This window comes from Lithobates pipiens, unplaced genomic scaffold (genome assembly GCF_037356315.1).
Source record: "Lithobates pipiens isolate NorthernLeopardFrog02 unplaced genomic scaffold, aLitPip1_a1.2 Scaffold_27, whole genome shotgun sequence".
NCBI classification, from domain to species: Eukaryota; Metazoa; Chordata; class Amphibia; order Anura; family Ranidae; genus Lithobates; species Lithobates pipiens.
Genome location: NW_027507788.1, coordinates 189,480,279 through 189,498,641, shown reverse-complemented (window position 1 = coordinate 189,498,641; position 18,363 = coordinate 189,480,279). Strand labels below are relative to the sequence as shown.

Genomic DNA, 18,363 nt, shown 5'->3' with positions numbered 1-18,363 from the left:
GCATGCGTGGTGACATCATTGCTGCTCTGGCCACTCAGTGCCGGAGCAGCGATACCCAGAAGATGATGGATGCTACAGGGGACAGCAGTGACTTCGCTGGCTCCCGTGTCAGGTAAGTGACGCATAATGGGCTACTATGCGATGCAAAGTAGTCCATTATGCTTTACCTTTGCAGGGAGCCAAAGGAAGCAAACCCATTAGGGTTTACTTCCTCTTTTAAAGGTAAGTAAATACCTTATTTCAGATTCCCTCTGTGCGGTCACATGACCCCACACCCCCCGATTAAGTACTATAGCCCTAAGATCTAAATCTGGGGAGGAGAGTGGCAGGGGGTCATGTGACTGTACAGGCGTTCTGAATTTTATTGCCTTTTTAGACCAACATTTACACTGTGTAGTATACCAGAGGGGCTGGCAGTAATCCTACTGACTTTACTACCTCTAATGCTCAAATGTCCAGTATCGTCTTACCTGAAGCTTTCTGTCCCATCCTTGTCTGCACTCTTGCTTCAGTGTAGCCAATGTCTATTTAAACAGTAAATATGCAGTACGCTAGCTAGTTCAATCATTAACTTTGCTCTTTCTGTACTAGGACAGCCTGAATCGTTAAGCTCCTGGGAACTTTCTGCTGGACGGTGAACACGAGGGGGCTGAACATCTGGATGACCTTGCCTTTGGGACAATAAAAGTAAAACCATTGGATTATGGGTCAGAAGGTTACAGGAGGCATAAAGACAGTGGATATGAGGGACCCTACATACCGGCCACTAAAGCAAGATCTCCAGGGTCTGGACTACTGTAAACCTGCTCGTTTGGACCTCTTATTGGATATGCCACCAGTACCTTATGAAGTACAACTTCAGCACTCGTGGAATAATAATGATCGGTCACTCAATGTTTTTGTCAAAGAAGATGACAAACTTGTTTTTCACCGGCATCCGGTGGCACAAAGTACAGATGCCATTCGTGGCAAAGTTGGTTACACGCGGGGCCTACATGTATGGGAAATAACGTGGGTCATGAGACAGCGGGGAACGCATGCTGTCGTTGGAGTAGCAACAGCAGATGCACCACTACATTCTGTAGGATATACCACACTAATAGGCAGCAATGGCAAGTCTTGGGGCTGGGACTTGGGGAGGAACAAACTGTACCATGATGGTAAAAATCAGCCAAGTAGAACATACCCTGCTTTTCTGGAGCCAGATGAAACCTTCATTGTGCCAGATTCTTTCCTGGTGGTACTAGACATGGATGATGGTACGCTGAGTTTCATTGTTGATGGACAGTACATGGGCGCTGCTTTTAGAGGACTAAAGGGAAAGAAACTCTATCCTGTTGTGAGTGCAGTTTGGGGCCACTGTGAAATCAAGATGCGTTATATAAATGGACTTGATCGTAAGTGTGATTTTTGTTTTGTTTCTCTCACTCTCCAACTTTCTTCCACTCTCATTGCCCATGCCATGTGGCCACCAGCCTTCCTGAGATGTTTGTGTTTTTGCTATATTGGGAATGAGAATGGTTGCCCACTTGACTTGGTGCACAGCAAGTCTCGTGTTTTCAGAACACCACAGTGGTGGTTAAAGCAAAGTGGTTTGTAAAACTGCTCTGGGGGGGGGGGGCGGTCGCAGGCTATGCTGCTTGAAACAATTATGTGAATACGTTTTAAGGCTGCAAGGGCGAATACAAATGGTGATTTAAAGTGTAATATCAGAATTGCAAACACTGCTGCATTGGCAAAACTTCTTTCACCTTATTGACCAAATGATGCAAGCCAATAAAATGGCTGTCTGCAGTGCAAGTCTGAATCTGGCTGTTCTGAAGTGTTCCTACATGACACTTTGGTAAATAAGGCTTGATATGGTGTAAAATTTTACATTTATGACCAGGATTCACACTATGCTCAAGAGAAAGTGTGATTTTTTGCGGTGAGTAAATTGATACCCAACAAGTCACGCTAAATTGCGCCCGCTCGTGAAATGGTGAGAGTTTTTGCCCTTAATCTCCATAGGCGACATTAGGTTTATTTTTTTACAGGTTGCATGTTTTGAGTTGGAGGTCTAGGACTAGAATTGTTGCTCTCGCTCTACCAATCATGGCAATACCTCACATGTGCAGTTTGAACACTGTTTTCATATGCTGGCGCTACTCACGTATGTTTGCTTCTGCAAGTGAGCTTGGTGGGACGGGGCGCATTTAAAAAAGTTTACACTGTTCTTTTAAAAAAATTGCCACTTTTTATTCCTAGTACAAGGAATGTAAACATCCCTTGTAATAGAAAAGCATGACAGGACCTCTTAAAATGAGATCTGGGGTCAAAGACAGATATCATATTTACACTAAAATGCAGTAAAAAAAGTCAGAAGTGACATTTTGATGTCGCTTCCACCCTGCAGTGATTTGGAGATGGGTGGGGGCCACGTTCAGGGTAGGGAGAGGGTCCAATCTCCACCGGGCACCGGAGTGTGGCGGGGACTCTCCTGCTAAGTCTGCGCAGACCCCAATTATCTTGAATAGGACCACCCGCTGAAGAAGATACCAGGGGTTATGGCAGCTGCTGCCATAATGGTCTTCCTCTTCAAAGTATCGACATAACTACAGCGGGTGGTCTGTAAAGAGGTTAAAGTGTTAATAAACCTAGTAATATGAATGGTTGATCTGCCCTCCCACGGTACCTGCAGCTTAAAGCGGGAGTCCGCCAGGACTCCGCTTTTTTTTTTTTATTTTTTTATTTTTTTTAAAGTCAGCAGCTACAAATACTGCAGCTGCTGACTTTTAAAATAGTGACACTTACCTGTCCAGCGCGCCCGCGATGTCTGCACCCGAAGCCGATCTCTAGATCGACACGAGTGCTGCCGCCGCCATCTTGGGTATGGGAATCAGGAAATGGAGCCTTTCGGCTTCATTTCCCAGTTCCCTACTGCGCATGCGCGAGCCGCGCTGCGCAATGACGGTCCCCGCTGCCTCTGGGATCTGTGTGTTTCCCAGCAGGCAGCGGGGCACTTGCGGAAGGGGGCGGGCACTTGCGGAAAGGGGCGTAATGTACGCCCCTTTCCGCAGAGAGCTAGCCCGGAAGTGGGTGCAGTTACCTGGATTATCCAGGTAACTGCACCCCCCTCCCCCCTGAAAGGTGCCAATTGTGGCGCCGGAGGGGGGGGGTGGAAATCCGATGAGCGGAAGGTCCATTTTAGGGTGGACCTCCGCTTTAAGTCTTTTTAAATGCTTCCACTATATATTTTATTTTTATTAAACTTTTTTTTTTTTTTTTTTGGATGATCTGTATACCACGGTTACATGATAAACTGCAGTGTTTCTCCAGTGCTGAGAGTTCAGGAAGGAGATTTCTACTTCACTCTGTATACACACCCACATGTGTGGTGTCAATATTATGTGACCTGGCTATCTCTGAGAACAAGTAACTGTTCTCTCCAGCCTAAGACACAACTGATAGTAGCAAGAAGAGCCGGCAACACTGTAATCCTTGAAGTGTCGTTTATTGGTACATCAGAGTGACAGTAAAACAAAGCTGATGCGTTTCGGCAAAAGCCTTAGTCGTAGCTATGACTAAAGCTTTGCCAAAACGCGTCAGCTTTATTGTTTTACTGTCACTCTGATGTACCAATAAACACTTCAAGGATTAGTGTCGCCGGCTCTTCTTGCTTCTATGGCATTGGAGTGTGCTGGGACACATTGAGCCTTGGCACCTGTGAGTGGACATGGTGTATGGATTGAGTTGTCCCTTCAGAGAGCGCTGTCTTTTCTTCAAGACACAACTGAGCATGTGCAGGTCAGCTACTCTGCGTGTTAGCTGGCTTTCCCCACAGATAGTGCAGGTGGGAAGGATCTGTGCATACAGGATAAAACAGCTTTTTTACACAATTCAGAAGGTTAACCCCTTAAGTTCCATGGGGAATATAACAAGCATGCTATGCTGCATATACACACTCATTTTACTGTTGTGTGTTTAGTAACACTTTAAGTTTGGACCCCTGTATAATCAGCTGATGTAAACATGCAGTTCCCGGAATGGGGATAACGTCAGGTGCAACCGCCGCATGCTTTCTTCAACTCCATCTCGCAGGTACTGAGGTACATGATCTCAATCAGCAGTAAATATAAAAATAAAGGAAATATCTAGTGCTTTCTGTATAATCTTTAACAGCTGATAAAAACGTAGGCAAAATCGCATAGATGGCACTTCATCGTACCAGTATATAAAGTCAAAATTGTCCAAACATGCTTCAAATGATTGGCAGTGGCTGCAGGATACCATTAGAGGGTCTGGTAGCATCCTGGAAAGGGACTTTGTCAATGACCACTGACTAAGTCCCTACCCATGACGCAACGCGTTTGAGGACCCAGGATCCAAACCCTCTTATCCCGCAGCCACTGCTAACCACTTGAAGCATGCTGGGAAGATTGTTCTGCCTTTATATAATGGCATGGTGGAGTACCAACTAGGAGTTCTTTACCTACCTTTTTTAAAAGCACAAAAAAAAATTCCCTTTTTTATTTTTACTGCTGATTGAGATCCTGCGCCTCTGAGATGGAGTTGAAGAAAGCAAGCAGGAAAACGAGAACCCTCTGCCCACTACAGCATGTGGGGATGTAAGGAACCCCTGCTAACTAGAGAACTACATCTGGGCAGTGACAGGACCGCTGGCTGGGAGTACAGGAGGAATTGGCAGCCAGCAGTCTTGCAAACAGGATAACCAGGCAGTAATGGGTTTTATCTGAGAATCGGCAAGCGAGGAATTGCAGAGCTTAAAAGGATGACCTAGTTGGTGAAGGTGGGAGATCAGCAATAAGGACATGGGAGAAGTTTTTGCCCAAAGTCGTCTTCGTCACCCCTTTTCAGCAGAGAACGGGCCGAAGTGCGCTTTCTTGTGACGTCAGATGTCGGTCCAGGCACTGCATCAGCCTGACAGTCTGCCAGGTCTCTGGACTGACACCATGCTCAACTTCTCAGCTGAGTCAGAGTGCCGCAAACGTTGGCACCCAACTCTGATACTTAAAAATGTCCATTGGCGATGCTTGCTTTTTGTTTTACAGGTTATCTGTTTAGAGTTGGCGGTCTTGTGCTCAAATTTTGAGTGGAACTCTGCTTTAAGTGGTTAAACTGCCTTCATTTACAGACCAAAGTACGTTCTTTTGTTTCTCAGATAAAAATAAAGAGGATACATTGTTTCTCCATCGCTGATGATAAACATTTGCTAGCTGAGAGTTGTGGGGTGGGGGGTTTAAACCTGAAGTTTCAAGCGGAGCTCCACCCTAAAGTGGAGCTTCCGCTCATTGGAACCCTCCCCCCGGCGTCACAATTGGCACCTTTCAGGGGGGGGGGTGCAGGTACCTGTACAGTACAGATATCTGCACCCACTTCCGGCATAGATATCTGCAGAAGCTACGCCCCTTTCTGAAGGTCCCCCGCTGTCTACTGGGAAACACGCGGATCCCAGAGACAGCGGGGACCATCCTTATTGCGCAGCGCGACTCGTGCATGCGCAGTAGGGAACCGGGAAATGAAGCCGCAAGGCTCCACTTCCTGATTCCCATACCAAAGATGGTGGTGGCAGCACCCGAGAGATGATCGAGAGATCGGCTTCGGGTGCCGACATCGCGGGCGCGCTGGGCAGGTAAGTGTCATTATTTTAAAAGTCAGCAGCTGCAGTATTTGTAGCTGCTGGCTTTAAAAAAAAAAACAGCGGACTCCCGCTTTCAGGTTTGACTGGAGTCACTATTAAGTCAAATCATTTTAATTGTTTAGAAAAGGTGCCAATTTAAACTAGAGGTGCATTGAATACCAAAAATGCAAGATGCACTTGGGTGAAAACTGACCATTTAAAAAAAAATATTTTTACATTTAAATCAATATGAATTTGTGCTTATTTGCACCTTTCGCTTGAGAAATGTGTCCCTTAATATTCTATGTATGTCTGCACAAAGGCCTGTTGGGCTTCCATTGCGGTGTTAAAAATCCTTGCATTTTTGGTCAGTTAAAAAAAAGAACACCTCCCAGTTGAAAATGCAGCAAGAACACCTTAAAGTGGTTGTAAACCCTTACAAACCACTTTGACCTACAGGTAAGCCTAGAATTAAGGCTTACCTGTAGGTCCAAGAAATGTCTCCTAAACCTATACGGTTTAGGAGATATTTGCACGGAGCGCGGCTTTGTCAATGATGAAGATGCCGCCTGCGCATGTCGGCTCCCATGCGCATGCGCGACATCGCAGCTTCGCCAAATGACAGCGGCGGAGCTGCGAGACCCCACCGAGATGGATGCGCCGGACTACAGGGGACAGCGGTGACATCGCTGGCTCCTGTGTCAGGTAAGTGACGCATAATGGGCTACTATGCGATGCATAGTAGTCCATTATGCTTTGCAGGGAATGAAAGAGGAAATAAACTCATCAGGATTTACTTCCCTATTAAAACACGTGTGTTACAGCTGTAGCAAAGCACTTGTATAACTACAAGACAAAGTGGATGGCCTTTACTGCTCATCGTCCAATTTCAGATGGAAATCCTTGCCTAATCTCTTCATGACTGTGATTATGATCAGAAAAGTCCTAGAATGTCATTCTTTAGTGTTTTTTTTTGTTTTTTTTGGCTTACCTGTAGGTCCAACAAATATCTCCTAAACCTACACGGTTTAGGAGATATTTGCTGTAAGACAGGCACCGCTGTCTACGGCGCATGCGCTGTAGACAGCGGTGCACTGAGCGCTCCGCTGTCAACAGCAATATGCCGAGTGGCTTCGCCGAATGACAGCGGCGGAGCAGCGAGACCCACCGAGAAGATGGATGCTCCGGTCTACAGGGGACAGCGGTGACTTCGCTGGCTCCTGTCAGGTAAGTGACACATAATGGACTACTATGCGATGCATAGTAGTCCATTATGCTTTACCTTTGCAGGGAATGAAAGAGGAAGTAACACCCATCAGGCTTTACTTCCTCTTTAAGTCATTCAGTCTTCTAGAATGCTACCAAAGCTGCTCCTTTCAGAAATGCTTGTTTGCATTCAAAGTGAATGAAGGTAAGAAATGCTTTACTCGGCTCAAAGTCTGGGGGTGGATGCCCTGGCTGTTCAAAGGAATTTTTCCCTGGCCTGTGCCAAATGAGCAGTCTGAGATTCTCATCCTGGATACTGAGAGGACTTAAAAGCGGGAGATGTTGCCTGACCAAGTCATGGGGTATTGTGCTCAAGAGCAGGAAAGGCATCAAGGAGCACATATTGGACTGGAAAGGTTATTCTACACTCATCCAACTAAAAGGAGCAAATTCAGTGTGCTCTAGATCGTCAGTGAGGCCTAGAAAGGCTTTGTCATAGGTATGCAGACAACTACACCTTCGACAAAGTAACATACAGGGGCTGTAGTTGTGCATGTCCAGAAATGCTAGTTTGGCTACAATACTAGAGTCCATCCTGGCACGCGCTTAGTTTGAGTGGCATATTTAGTCAGTGACGCAAAACATTGGTGTGACCGCCAGGGAGCGGTTGTATGTAATCTCACAGCTATACATTAATGCCTAGTACTTGCGATGAGAACACCAGATGAGAAATACGGCTTTCCTAGCAATCATCCGATAGTCTGATCATTGGTACACAGCTTTTGCGAGCCGATCCCAACAGTTCATGTGAAATTATCTGAAGGGACGAGCACAAATCTTTCTGACTCTAACAATAACAGAGCAAAGGATTGTTGTGTAATTAGTATATGTATGAAAAGTGTGGCCAAGACCACGCATGCCTAGAAATGAAAACGCATTGCTTCACGCACATCACTTCCAAAGTTGTATTGTCTGAGAATTTTCATGACTTTAATAAAGTGTTTCTATGAGACTAGCATGCAAGAAACGGATGATTGTTTGACAGATATTTGTGTACGAGGCTTAAGATGAGTTCACACTTGTGCCTTGCTTGAACATTTGTTCATTTATGCATTGTGTAATTTGGGGTTGCTTTGCCTTCAAAATGAATGTTATCGCAGTGCAAAAACATGCATTGAAGTACAGCCAAAGCTTGTTTGGCTGTGCTTTTATGGATCACAGGAGTGCAATTCATTCTTCACTCCTGTGACCTGTGTTCAGCCAGAGTTGGCCCAGGCTGGGGTGAGAACGACCATATGCTTGGGATCCACCCAGGAGCCTGAGGACCAGCAACCTGGCTCAGTCTCTCGGTGAGCTGATGAGAGCCTGAGCCAGCTGCTCCTGCCTCCTCCACAGCCTAGCGCACTCCAGTGAACATGCAAGGGGGGGGGGGGGGGGGGGATGGGTTGATGTTGTGGGTGTTTTTTTTATTTATTTTTTTTTTGACTTGCAGGAGCAGATGTGTTGTGCTAAAAACATGCTGTAGAAAGCCCTTCTGAATTTAAAATGTTACCTTGCTAATTACAAGTGCAGGATGAAAAGATTTACTTTACATTGGTTTCAGAAATAAAAGGTCGGGTTTTTTCTGCTACTCTTAAAGCTGAGTTCTGCCCCCCCCCCCCCCCCCCCCAGCATAAAATACTGGAGCTGCTGACTTTTAGACAACTTTCACACTGAGTCACTTTACAGGTGCTATGCCCGCAAATGCCTTGAAAGAATCTCTCCTCGCTCCAATGTGAAAGCCGGAGGGATTTTACATTGGAGCGGTGCCCTGACAGCACAGTAAAGGTCCTGCAAGCCACATCTTTGCAGCACTGTATATGCCGCTTGTAAAGCGCCCCTGCCCATTGAAATCAATGGGCAGCACTGCCAAGCTGCCGGCATTGTGGCACTTTGTGGGCAGTTTTAACAGTTTTTTTTTTTATTTTTATTTTTTTCGCCTGATAGCGGGATTAAAAGTGCCCTGCAAAAATGCCGGCAAAGCGATGCAAAAAATAGCAGCGCTTTACCGCTAACGCCCAAGTGTGAAAGTAGCCTTATTGTGGCACTTGTGTCCTGGAATCCAGTCTTTCACTCAGCTCTTGGGTGCTGCCATTGCCTGTAAGGGAAACCTAGGTTCCCTTACTGCACATGCGCAAAGTGCACTGCTCTTTCTGAATAGCCTGGCGGTGGAAAGGGGACAGGGGGCTGAACTTCTGAGTGATCTCTCTGTAGTGGGGACGGGCACCTGTGGGAATAAACACCTGCTCGACACCACCTCCCCTCCCCCCAAATGTGGAATGGGTTGGAGGCGGCAGATGAGTGGAGCTTCCACTTTTCTGTGGAACTTCACTTCAGTCGGCTGGCTAGACTAAACCCTTGGCAGAGATAAATATGGTCACAACTATATTCATGCTGTGTATTTGCATGACATTTGTCTTAACCAAGCAGTTGGTGTGTAAGCTCCTCCAGAAGCAATTCTACTGTATCGTATTTATGTGTTTAATATAATTTATTTTTTTTATATTTTTTTTTCTCCTTACAGCTGAACCTTTGCCTCTAATGGACTTGTGTAGAAGGTCTGTTCGTCTTGCATTGGGAAAAGAGAGACTAAATGAAATCCAAGCACTTCCACTGCCAGCATCTCTCAAAGGCTACCTACTTTATCACTGACAAACCATGCAGGACTGTAATGGACTGGTCAACCTTTAACCCAGTGCTATGCATCCCAAGGCTCCACTTTTGTCCTTAATGCTTGCTGGTAGGAAGATAGCGGTACAGATTCCTCACTTGCATGCCTCTATCTACAAGATACCTCCAGGGCCCTTTCTTCTTCTTGGACCCTGCAACAACTCAAATCTTTTCCTATGAAGGATATTTACAACGCGTGACTTAAGTGGTTCATGTTTAATATATGAAGTGACTGATCTATTTTTTAATGTAATTGTCTATTTCTGAACAGGAAACAGACTTGTTTTCATATGCCCTCTTTATGGGCTCTTATGTGTCTACATTTTAAATGTTTTTTGTTTGTAGTTTACCTGCCATTGTACCTAAAAGACACTAAGGTCTGATTTCGGTCTCAATTCTAAAATACGTGGGTTCAGAAGTGTTCATCGCCCAGATATAGGTATCTTCCGTTTTTTACATTAGACTGGAAGCTTATAGAACCCTTCTAAGTCCCCTGGTTTAGAATGCATAATTTAATCTGTGAGCACCCCTTCCACAGAAGTGTAGTAGTCCATCATCCTACTAGGTGATGTGGGAGTTGTAGTCTAGTGTTTCTACTACAGGAAGTAGAAATTGTAAAATCTTAATTTGACCACCTGAGCTGTGTTCTGGTCATGACTAATGGTATTGATTAACAGGAAATTGCCCTTACACCTTCCGATACAAATGCAATGCTAAACAAATCGGGGCGCTTCTTGCTTCGATAAGCCTGATATGCATTTTGCAGAATGTTCTTGCAATCCATATTGCAGGTGGAGACCTAGTTTTGTCATTGATTGTGTACCAGGTTTCAGTCCATTGAACAGCCAAAGGGACCTGATGACGCATTTGCTTAGTGCCACACATTCCCAGACTGACCCATGCTTGCTGACTGATCTCATAACCACTTTAATACATTCATCCCTTTTTTGGCCTTCACTTTAAATGCCGCACAGATCAAAATGGGGAAACATGATTGCACAGGTACAATGGCTAGGTTTTTATGTATGTTGGGTATGTGAATTTAAAGAGCACCTTCTGCCTTTTCACATGGAAGGCAGCCTTATTGTGGGTGGAATGAATATGTGAACGCAGCCGCTGTCTTAGTGATGCGGCTAGTTTATGGCAAATTCAGGCCTTTTTTTTTTTTTTTATTAGCCTGGCCCACAAAATGGCTTCATCGGCTGTGTCCAGGTCACAGGTGCCAAACCATTGCTGCTGTAGGGTACGGAAAAAAGATTGGACATTCAATTTTAAAAAAGTGCACATTGGTGCCAAGACTGTAAGGGTAGATCAGGTACCAACCTTTTCCTTGCCTATAAGCTAACTTGTCTTGCTGGTAAGGACTCTTGCTGTATTGCACAAATAAGAGGGATTTGTAAAAGACTTCAGTTTTTTTTTTTTCTTTCTGCCTTCTGATATACTTTTCAGCGCAAGTAGTCTTCCACCTCACAAAAGTGGCTTTAGAGAGTCTCCCTTCCGTCTTCAGTTTGTCTGTACAGTTTTAATTTCTTTGTAATTGTGTAGATAATTTCTGTAATAAAGAAATAGTTTATTAAATATAAATGATCTAGAATCTGTCTGCAGTTCATTAAACTAATGAAGCTATAAGGTTACCTTGAAGGATTTTACACAATACAGATTTTTCAAGAACTGATTTACTTTTTTTTTTTTTTTTACATTATTGGGAATAATTTTGTATTCACAATTTATATAGTGCCAACAGTTTACGCAGTGCTTTACAATGTATAGGGGGGACAATGCAATTAAGTACAATACAAAAGGTACAGGAGGGCCTTGCCTGTAGAGCTTACATTCTAAAGGGAGGGGGTGGTGGTACAAAAGGTAATGGCTGCAGAGAACGACTTGATATGGGGGGGGGGGGGGGGGGCTCAGACAGTTAGGTGGGTGTGGGAAGTAACCGTATACTGTACATGTTTAAGAAACAAAGATTTCTAGTAGAGGTCGACCGATATATCGGCCGATTGTGCTGATAAAAAGCCGATTTAGAACTACAGCGGGACTTTGAAATGACTTCTGTAAGAAGTCAGTGTGAGTTGCCTGAGTCGTCATAGAAACCCTTTCCTCTGGGCAGACTGCCAAGAAAAGAACAAAATGATACAATGTTTACACTTGAATGAATGAAGTCATCTCAGTGTGTAGAAGTTCTCAGTTTAACCATTTAAAGACTAAATCTTTTCTGACACTTGTTGCTTACAAGTAAAAATCCTGTATTTCCCTAATCGTCTTTCAGGACAGCCACTATGAGAGATAGACTCCTCCTCTTCCTCTGGAAACACTGCGCCAGCCCATAAATTCTTACTTCCCCTGCCGGACCTCAGTTATTAGTGTTTCCTCCGGCGGGGAGACACTGCGCAAGGAACCAGGCCGATCAGCTGGGGAGGCTGTGGCCGTTTTTTCGTTAAAAGAACCCAGTTGAAAGAAGCAGGGGCTTCGTTTGGAGAAAGCTGGGTTCAAACCGTTCGAGACCAACGTCCGCGTGTCGGACGGGTCGAACGGTTTACTTACCTCACCAGGTACTGCCACCCCTTCCGAGTCGAGCGCGGCTTCAGGTCGTGGGGGACTCCTATCGTGTCTACAGGGACGCAGCTGGCAAGCCGTTCGGAAGATTTCCCTGTACATGGGTACAGTCCGCCCCTTTTTTCTTTGAACCGAGCGGGCCGAACGACGGGCGACGTCGTATCCAGCGGAAACTAAGGCTTGACCTCGAAATACGATCGACTTCCGGTTCCGGGTCGTGGAGCTGATAGGAGGGCCGGGCACAAGCTGGAGATGAGTTCAGAACGTGCACAGGCAGCGTGGAACTCTGTAGCAAGCAGCCACCTGCAGTCATGTCGGAAGCTGAGGCTCAAACGACAGACTCTATCTCCAGCATTCCTAAGGTAAGAGCGCCCTGGGGAGGGGTTCTCTCTATCTAGGATCCCCCCACCCCAATGTATGGTTCTATCATGGGTGGGGGGGGGCAGACCCCCTGGGTGGCCAGGGGGGAGGGGAGGCTCAGAGCCCTTCGTTTTAAAAAAAGGGTCTAGTGCACTCCCAGGGTTGTATCCCGAGCTTTTGATTGACTTTGTCTTTTTCTGTTTTTTTTTTCTTTTTTCCTTTTTTTTTTTTTTATTTTTTTTAGAAAGCTACGGAAAAAAACTAGGTCTACGCATAGCTCTAAAAAGAAGTGTGCCTCCTGTAGGGACATTTTAGGGGAATCTTGGACCAAAGTGTTGTGCAAAGGCTGTATTGACTCCCTCGTTAGGGAAAGGGAATCTGAACAGGAGTCGGGACTAGCAGCTTCAGTCAAGGAGCTCTCGTCCACCTTCTCTTCTTTTAGGTCCCTTTTTGAAAAATTTCAGCTTCCCACTGGTCCATCTCCCCAGGATACAACCCCACCTCTAGCACAGAGTTCTGCTCCAGTCCAACCTGTTAGTACAGGGGGGACAGAGGTTGCAGGCCCTTCAGGGACAGGTAGGGAACTTCCAGACAGTTCCTCTTCCGATTCCCAGGAGGGTTCCGAGGGGGAGGACCAGGACGGGTCCAGGAAAGCCTCCAGATATAAGTTATCCCTTGATGAGGTAGAGGACCTCTTAAAGGCAATTTATGCAACCCTCGGTATCCAGACGGATAAAAAGCCCCTAACCCTGCATGACCAAATGTATTCAGGTTTAGGGGAGCCAAAAAGGGTGTTTCCAGTACACAAAGTTTTAATGGAAACAGTTAAAGAGTGGCAGGATCCGGAGAGAACCCTTTTTATCTAGATCCCTCAAAAGAAGGTTCCCATTTTCAGAGGACCCGGCATGCCTTTGGAATAAAAGTCCCAAATTGGATGCCGCGTTCTCCCAGGTCTCCAGACACACAGATTTGGCGTTTGAAGACATGGGGGCCTTGGCAGATGTCATGGACAAAAGGATTGACTCCCTGCTTAAAAAGACGTGGGACTCGGCTATCGGCAATTTAAAGCCTGAAATGGCAGTTACAGTTGTGGCTCGCAATTTAGAGCACTGGCTCTCACAGATCCAACAACATATTGAGGCAGGCACAGATAAGGAAACCATTCTGTCATCCTTCCCTACTATGCTGCGAGGGATCACTTGCATAGCTGATGCCTCTGCTGAGTCCGTCCGCATGTCGGGCAGAACGGCGGCTCTAGCCAATTCGGCCAGAAGGGCCCTCTGGTTAAAAACATGGCCAGGGGATAATGCCTCCAAGATAAAGCTATGTGGGATACCCCTGATGGGGGACCTCCTGTTTGGCCCAGGGCTAGAGACGGTTCTAGACCGGACAGCGGACAGGAAAAAGTCCTTTCCTCTCAAACGGAAAACCCCCGTACCAACAAAAAAGGGGTTTCGCCCGCAGGGGCGTAGGGAAACATCTAAACCAGAGGGGAAAAAGAAAACCTGGCCCCAAAAAGGCAGGGGCAGAGGAGGGGCGATTTTTCGCCCTCCTATCCAGCCCCGTAAAACCCAGTGACTTTCCAGCTACAGTGGGAGGAAGACTGGGGGCCTTTCTTCCACAGTGGGAGACAATATCCCCCAATCAATTTATTTTAGGGGTAATAAGAAGGGGGTACCTCTTGGAATTCCTAAGACCATCCCCTCAAAGGCTCCTTGTCACGCATCTTCCCAGGTGCATGGTAAAGGCCGAGGCCTTGCTAGAAGCTCTGAGGGAATTGGAGAATCAGGATGTTATTCTCAGGGTCCCAAAAGCAGAAGAGGGAAGGGGGTTTTATTCTCACATCTTCATAGTGAAAAAACCCTCAGGGAAGTTCAGGTTGATCCTGAACTTAAAGCCCCTGAACGCTTCTGTGACATACAAAAGATTCCGCATGGAATCGATCTTTTCAGTAAAAGCGCTTCTCCCCCACAACTGCTTCATGGTATCTCTGGACTTAAGGGACGCGTATTTACACATCCCTATAGCGGAGGCCTCGCAGAGGTTTCTACGCCTTGCCATAGATCTGGGCGGAGAAACAGTACACTTTCAGTTTCAGGCCCTGCCATTCGGGCTATCCTCTGCACCCCGCATTTTTACCAAAGTCCTGGCAGAAGCCATGGCCTTTCTTCGGCTCCAGGGGGTATGTATAATTGCCTACCTGGACGACCTGCTTCTGTTTGCAGCATCCCCAACACAGTTGGTCAAGGATCTGGATCTAACCAAAAGGGTCCTTACAGACCTGGGGTGGCTTCTGAACTTGGAAAAGTCCAGCCTGATCCCCCTCACAACAGATCTCCTATCTAGGTTTCCTGTTGGACTCAACACTGTTGAGAGTTTTTCTGCCAAGAGAAAAGGTACGAAAACTGGACAGTGCGGTGGCCTCTCTTCAGAGCAACCAGCTGGTTTCCATAAGGGTTCTGATGTCAGTACTGGGTCTCCTTACATCCACCCTTCCAGCAGTGCAGTGGGCAGGGTTACACTTTCGTCCCCTACAGACCTTCATCCTAGGGGTGTGGGACCACAGTCAGGAGGCCCTAGACACCCTAGTACATATTCCCCACCAGGTAAAGAGATCCCTCTGGTGGTGGAGGAAAGTGACAAATCTGTCGCAAGGTCGTCTGTGGCTCATCCCGGTTTCTCGGGTAGTAACCACAGATGCAAGTGGAAAAGGTTGGGGGGCACATTTGGGTTCCCTTCTAGCCCAGGGCACTTGGGAGGACGGCGAGTTGACTCGATCGTCCAATTGGAAAGAGCTAAGGGCAGTGGGACTAGCCCTCAGATTCTTCAAAGAAGAGCTCCGGGGTCACCACATTCAGGTGCGGTCGGACGACTCTTCCGTAGTGGCCTATGTGAACAAACAGGGTGGCACCAGAAGCGGAGCCCTGTTGTCTTTAGCGACAGAGATTCTGTCCTGGGCCGAAACCTACACCCTTTCGCTCTCAGCCGTTTTCCTGAGGGGAGAGGAAAACGTAGTAGCAGATTTTCTCAGCCGAAAGAGGCTGAGGGAGGGCGATTGGGTTCTCAACCAGGAGGTCTTCAATCTCATAGTAAAGAGATGGGGGTCTCCAGAGGTGGACCTGTTCGCGTCCAAAAACAATGCAAAAACCCACTGTTTTTTCTCCCTAAAAAGGGGAGAGGGAGCTCTAGGGGTGGACGCTTTGAGCCAGAATTGGCATTTCAGAACTTGCTATGCCTTCCCACCTCCAGTGTTGTTGCCAGCAGTTCTGAGAGTTTCAGATGGAAAGCACATCTCTGATTCTGGTGGCTCCACATTGGCCAAAGAGAGCATGGTTCTCAGTGCTAAAGCAATTGGTGGTAGAACCTCCCCTGCTCTTGCCCCCTCGGGAGGATCTCCTCTCTCAGGGGCCAGTCCTATGCCCACAGGTACGCCAGTGGAAGTTAGCGGCCTGGCTACTGAGGAGGGTTTATTAAAATCGAAGGGATTTTCAGAGACTAGTTTCTACCCTCCTGGACAGTAGGAAAAAGGAAACTCGCCAGATCTATGAAAAGGTCTGGTTGCGTTTCAACAAGTGGTGCGCAGAGAACTCTTTCCCAGTACGGAGCTCCTCCGCAGTGTTGGAATTTTTACAATGTGGGGCAGATAAGGGCTTATCCATTAGTACCCTTAGGGGTCAGGTATCAGCCCTCAGTGTTTATTTAGAGGATCATTTGGCTGCCAACCCATGGGTAGTCAGGTTCTTTAGAGCCCTGTCCAGACAGAGACCGGTCCAGGGTCTGTCCTTTCCCAGATGGGATTTATCTTTAGTTTTGCAGAGCTTAACTGGACCCTCCTTTGAGCCTTTAAAGGAGTGTCTTCTGAGAGAGCTTACTCTGAAGACAGTGTTTCTGGTAGCAGTGACAACTGCTAGGAGGGTCAGTGAGATGGAGGCCTTATCAGTCAGGGCTCCCTTTTGCGTTATTTTTCCGGATCGGATAGTTTTGAAGACCGATCCAGCCTTTTTGCCGAAAGTGTCATCCAGCTTTCATAGAAGCCAGGAAATTGTTTTGCCCTCTTTTTGTCCCAATCCCTCCGGTGAGAAGGAACTAAAATTCCATTATTTGGATGTTAGGAGATGTATCCTACACTATCTGGAACTGACCAAGTCATTTAGAAGGTCAGATTCCTTATTTGTTTTGTTTTCCGGGGCCAGGAAAGGTTGTAAGGCGTCCCGGCGCACTATTGCTAGGTGGCTCAGAGTAGCCATCGAGCAGGCTTATTTAGTTGCAGGGAAAGAAATCCCAGTGGGTATTAAAGCACACTCCACTAGAGCTATGGCAGCCTCCCAGGCAGAAAGAGCGGGAGCAACGCCAGAGCAGATTTGCAGAGCAGCAACATGGTCCAGCTATTCCACTTTTGTAAAACACTACAGAGTGGATCTGGTGTCGGCAGGTGAGCAGACCTTTGGGCGAAAGGTCTTGCAAGCTGTAGTCCCACCCTAACTGGTAAGTGCTCGCTTATCCTCTCATAGTGGCTGTCCTGAAAGACGATTAGGGAAAATTAGAGTTACGCTTACCGGTAACGTCTTTTCCAGTAGTCTTTCAGGACAGCCCTAGTTCCCACCCGACAATTGGGGGGAGTCTTACAAAAGACCAGAGCGCAGCAAGATAATGGTATTTGATAAATATGTTATTAATGTGTTCTTGTGTCTCCCCAGCTGGCCGGAGGTATTCTCGATATAAACTGAGGTCCGGCAGGGGAAGTAAGAATTTATGGGCTGGCGCAGTGTTTCCAGAGGAAGAGGAGTATCTCTCATAGTGGCTGTCCTGAAAGACTACTGGAAAAGACGTTACCGGTAAGCGTAACTCTAATTTTTCTGCCAGAAAATCACTTAGACCCCCCAAAAATTATATATATTTTTTTTTAGCAGAGATCCTAGGGAATAAAATAGCGGTTGTTGCAATATTTTATGTCACACGGCATTTGCACAGAGGTCTTTCAAATGCATTTTTTTGGGAAAAAAATACACTATTTTAAAAATAAAATAAAAACAGTAAAGTTAGCCCATTTTTTTTTTTTTTTTTTTTTTTTGTCCAAAAGTTTTGACTACCTGTTTTTATTGACTATATAGGTTTTTTTTTTTTTTTTTTTTTTTATCTAAATCATACATACAAGTAAACTGATTGGAGGTTTGTTTTGTTTAATGTTTAAATGTAAGAAATTTTCTGTATCACTTATGAAGACTGCTTTCACACTGGAGCGGGCAGACGTTGATGGTAAAACGCAAGTTTTAGCGGCTCTTTACCATCATTTTAGCAGTGCTATTTGGCTGCTAGTGGGGCACATATAACCCAGCTAGCGGCCAAGGAAGAGGTTAAATGCGCCCATGAAGCACTGCTGCCAAATCGCATTGCATGCGCTTCGGCAGTGGTGCCCATTCATATCAATGGGCAGGAGTGGTGGAGGAGCGGTATACACCACTCCAAACGTGCTGCTTGCAGGACTTTTTTTTTAAGATCCTGCCAGCGCATCGCCTCAGTGTGAAAGCACTCTGTCTTTCACACAGACTGCAGGGGAGCCATTTTGCAGGCACTATTTTTAGCCCAAAAGCGCCTGAAAAACGCCCCAGTGGGAAAGGTGTGTTATATCAAGGGGGATTAAAAAAAAAAATCGGCCTAACATATCGGCCCAAAAAAAATCGGCATCATATATCGGCTATCGGCCGCCATGATTTCTAAATATCGGCATCGGCCAGAGAAAAACCCATATCGGTCGACCTCTAATTTCTAGTGCCACTCCAGACAATATTTTCTGTTTTTAAGAGTGAAGAATGGTGATTTCCCTCATTTCTCAGGGCTGAAAGTGATATTCTCTCCAAATGGGACTTTTCTCTTTGGCCTCTTGCGCACTGCAGCTTGAAAGAGGGCTC

General features: G+C 46.2%; 1 protein-coding gene across 5 annotated transcripts in view; it reads left to right on the top strand.

Moving 5' to 3' along the window:
* Positions 1-11,119, top strand: part of SPSB1 (splA/ryanodine receptor domain and SOCS box containing 1) — a 301,792-nt gene extending 290,673 nt beyond the window's left edge. For 2 of the 5 annotated variants that reach the window (XM_077458051.1, XM_077458049.1), the window contains exons 2-3: positions 597-1,397; positions 9,390-11,119. In XM_077458051.1, coding sequence (XP_077314177.1) covers positions 704-1,397; positions 9,390-9,517 — 822 coding nt within the window. In that variant the 5' untranslated portion in view covers positions 597-703 and the 3' untranslated portion in view covers positions 9,518-11,119. Of the gene's footprint in view, positions 1-591; positions 1,398-9,389 lie in introns of all 5 variants that reach the window. The other 3 variants (XM_077458050.1, XM_077458048.1, XM_077458052.1) reach the window with 2 other exon arrangements.
* The last annotated feature ends 7,244 nt before the right edge of the window (positions 11,120-18,363 follow it).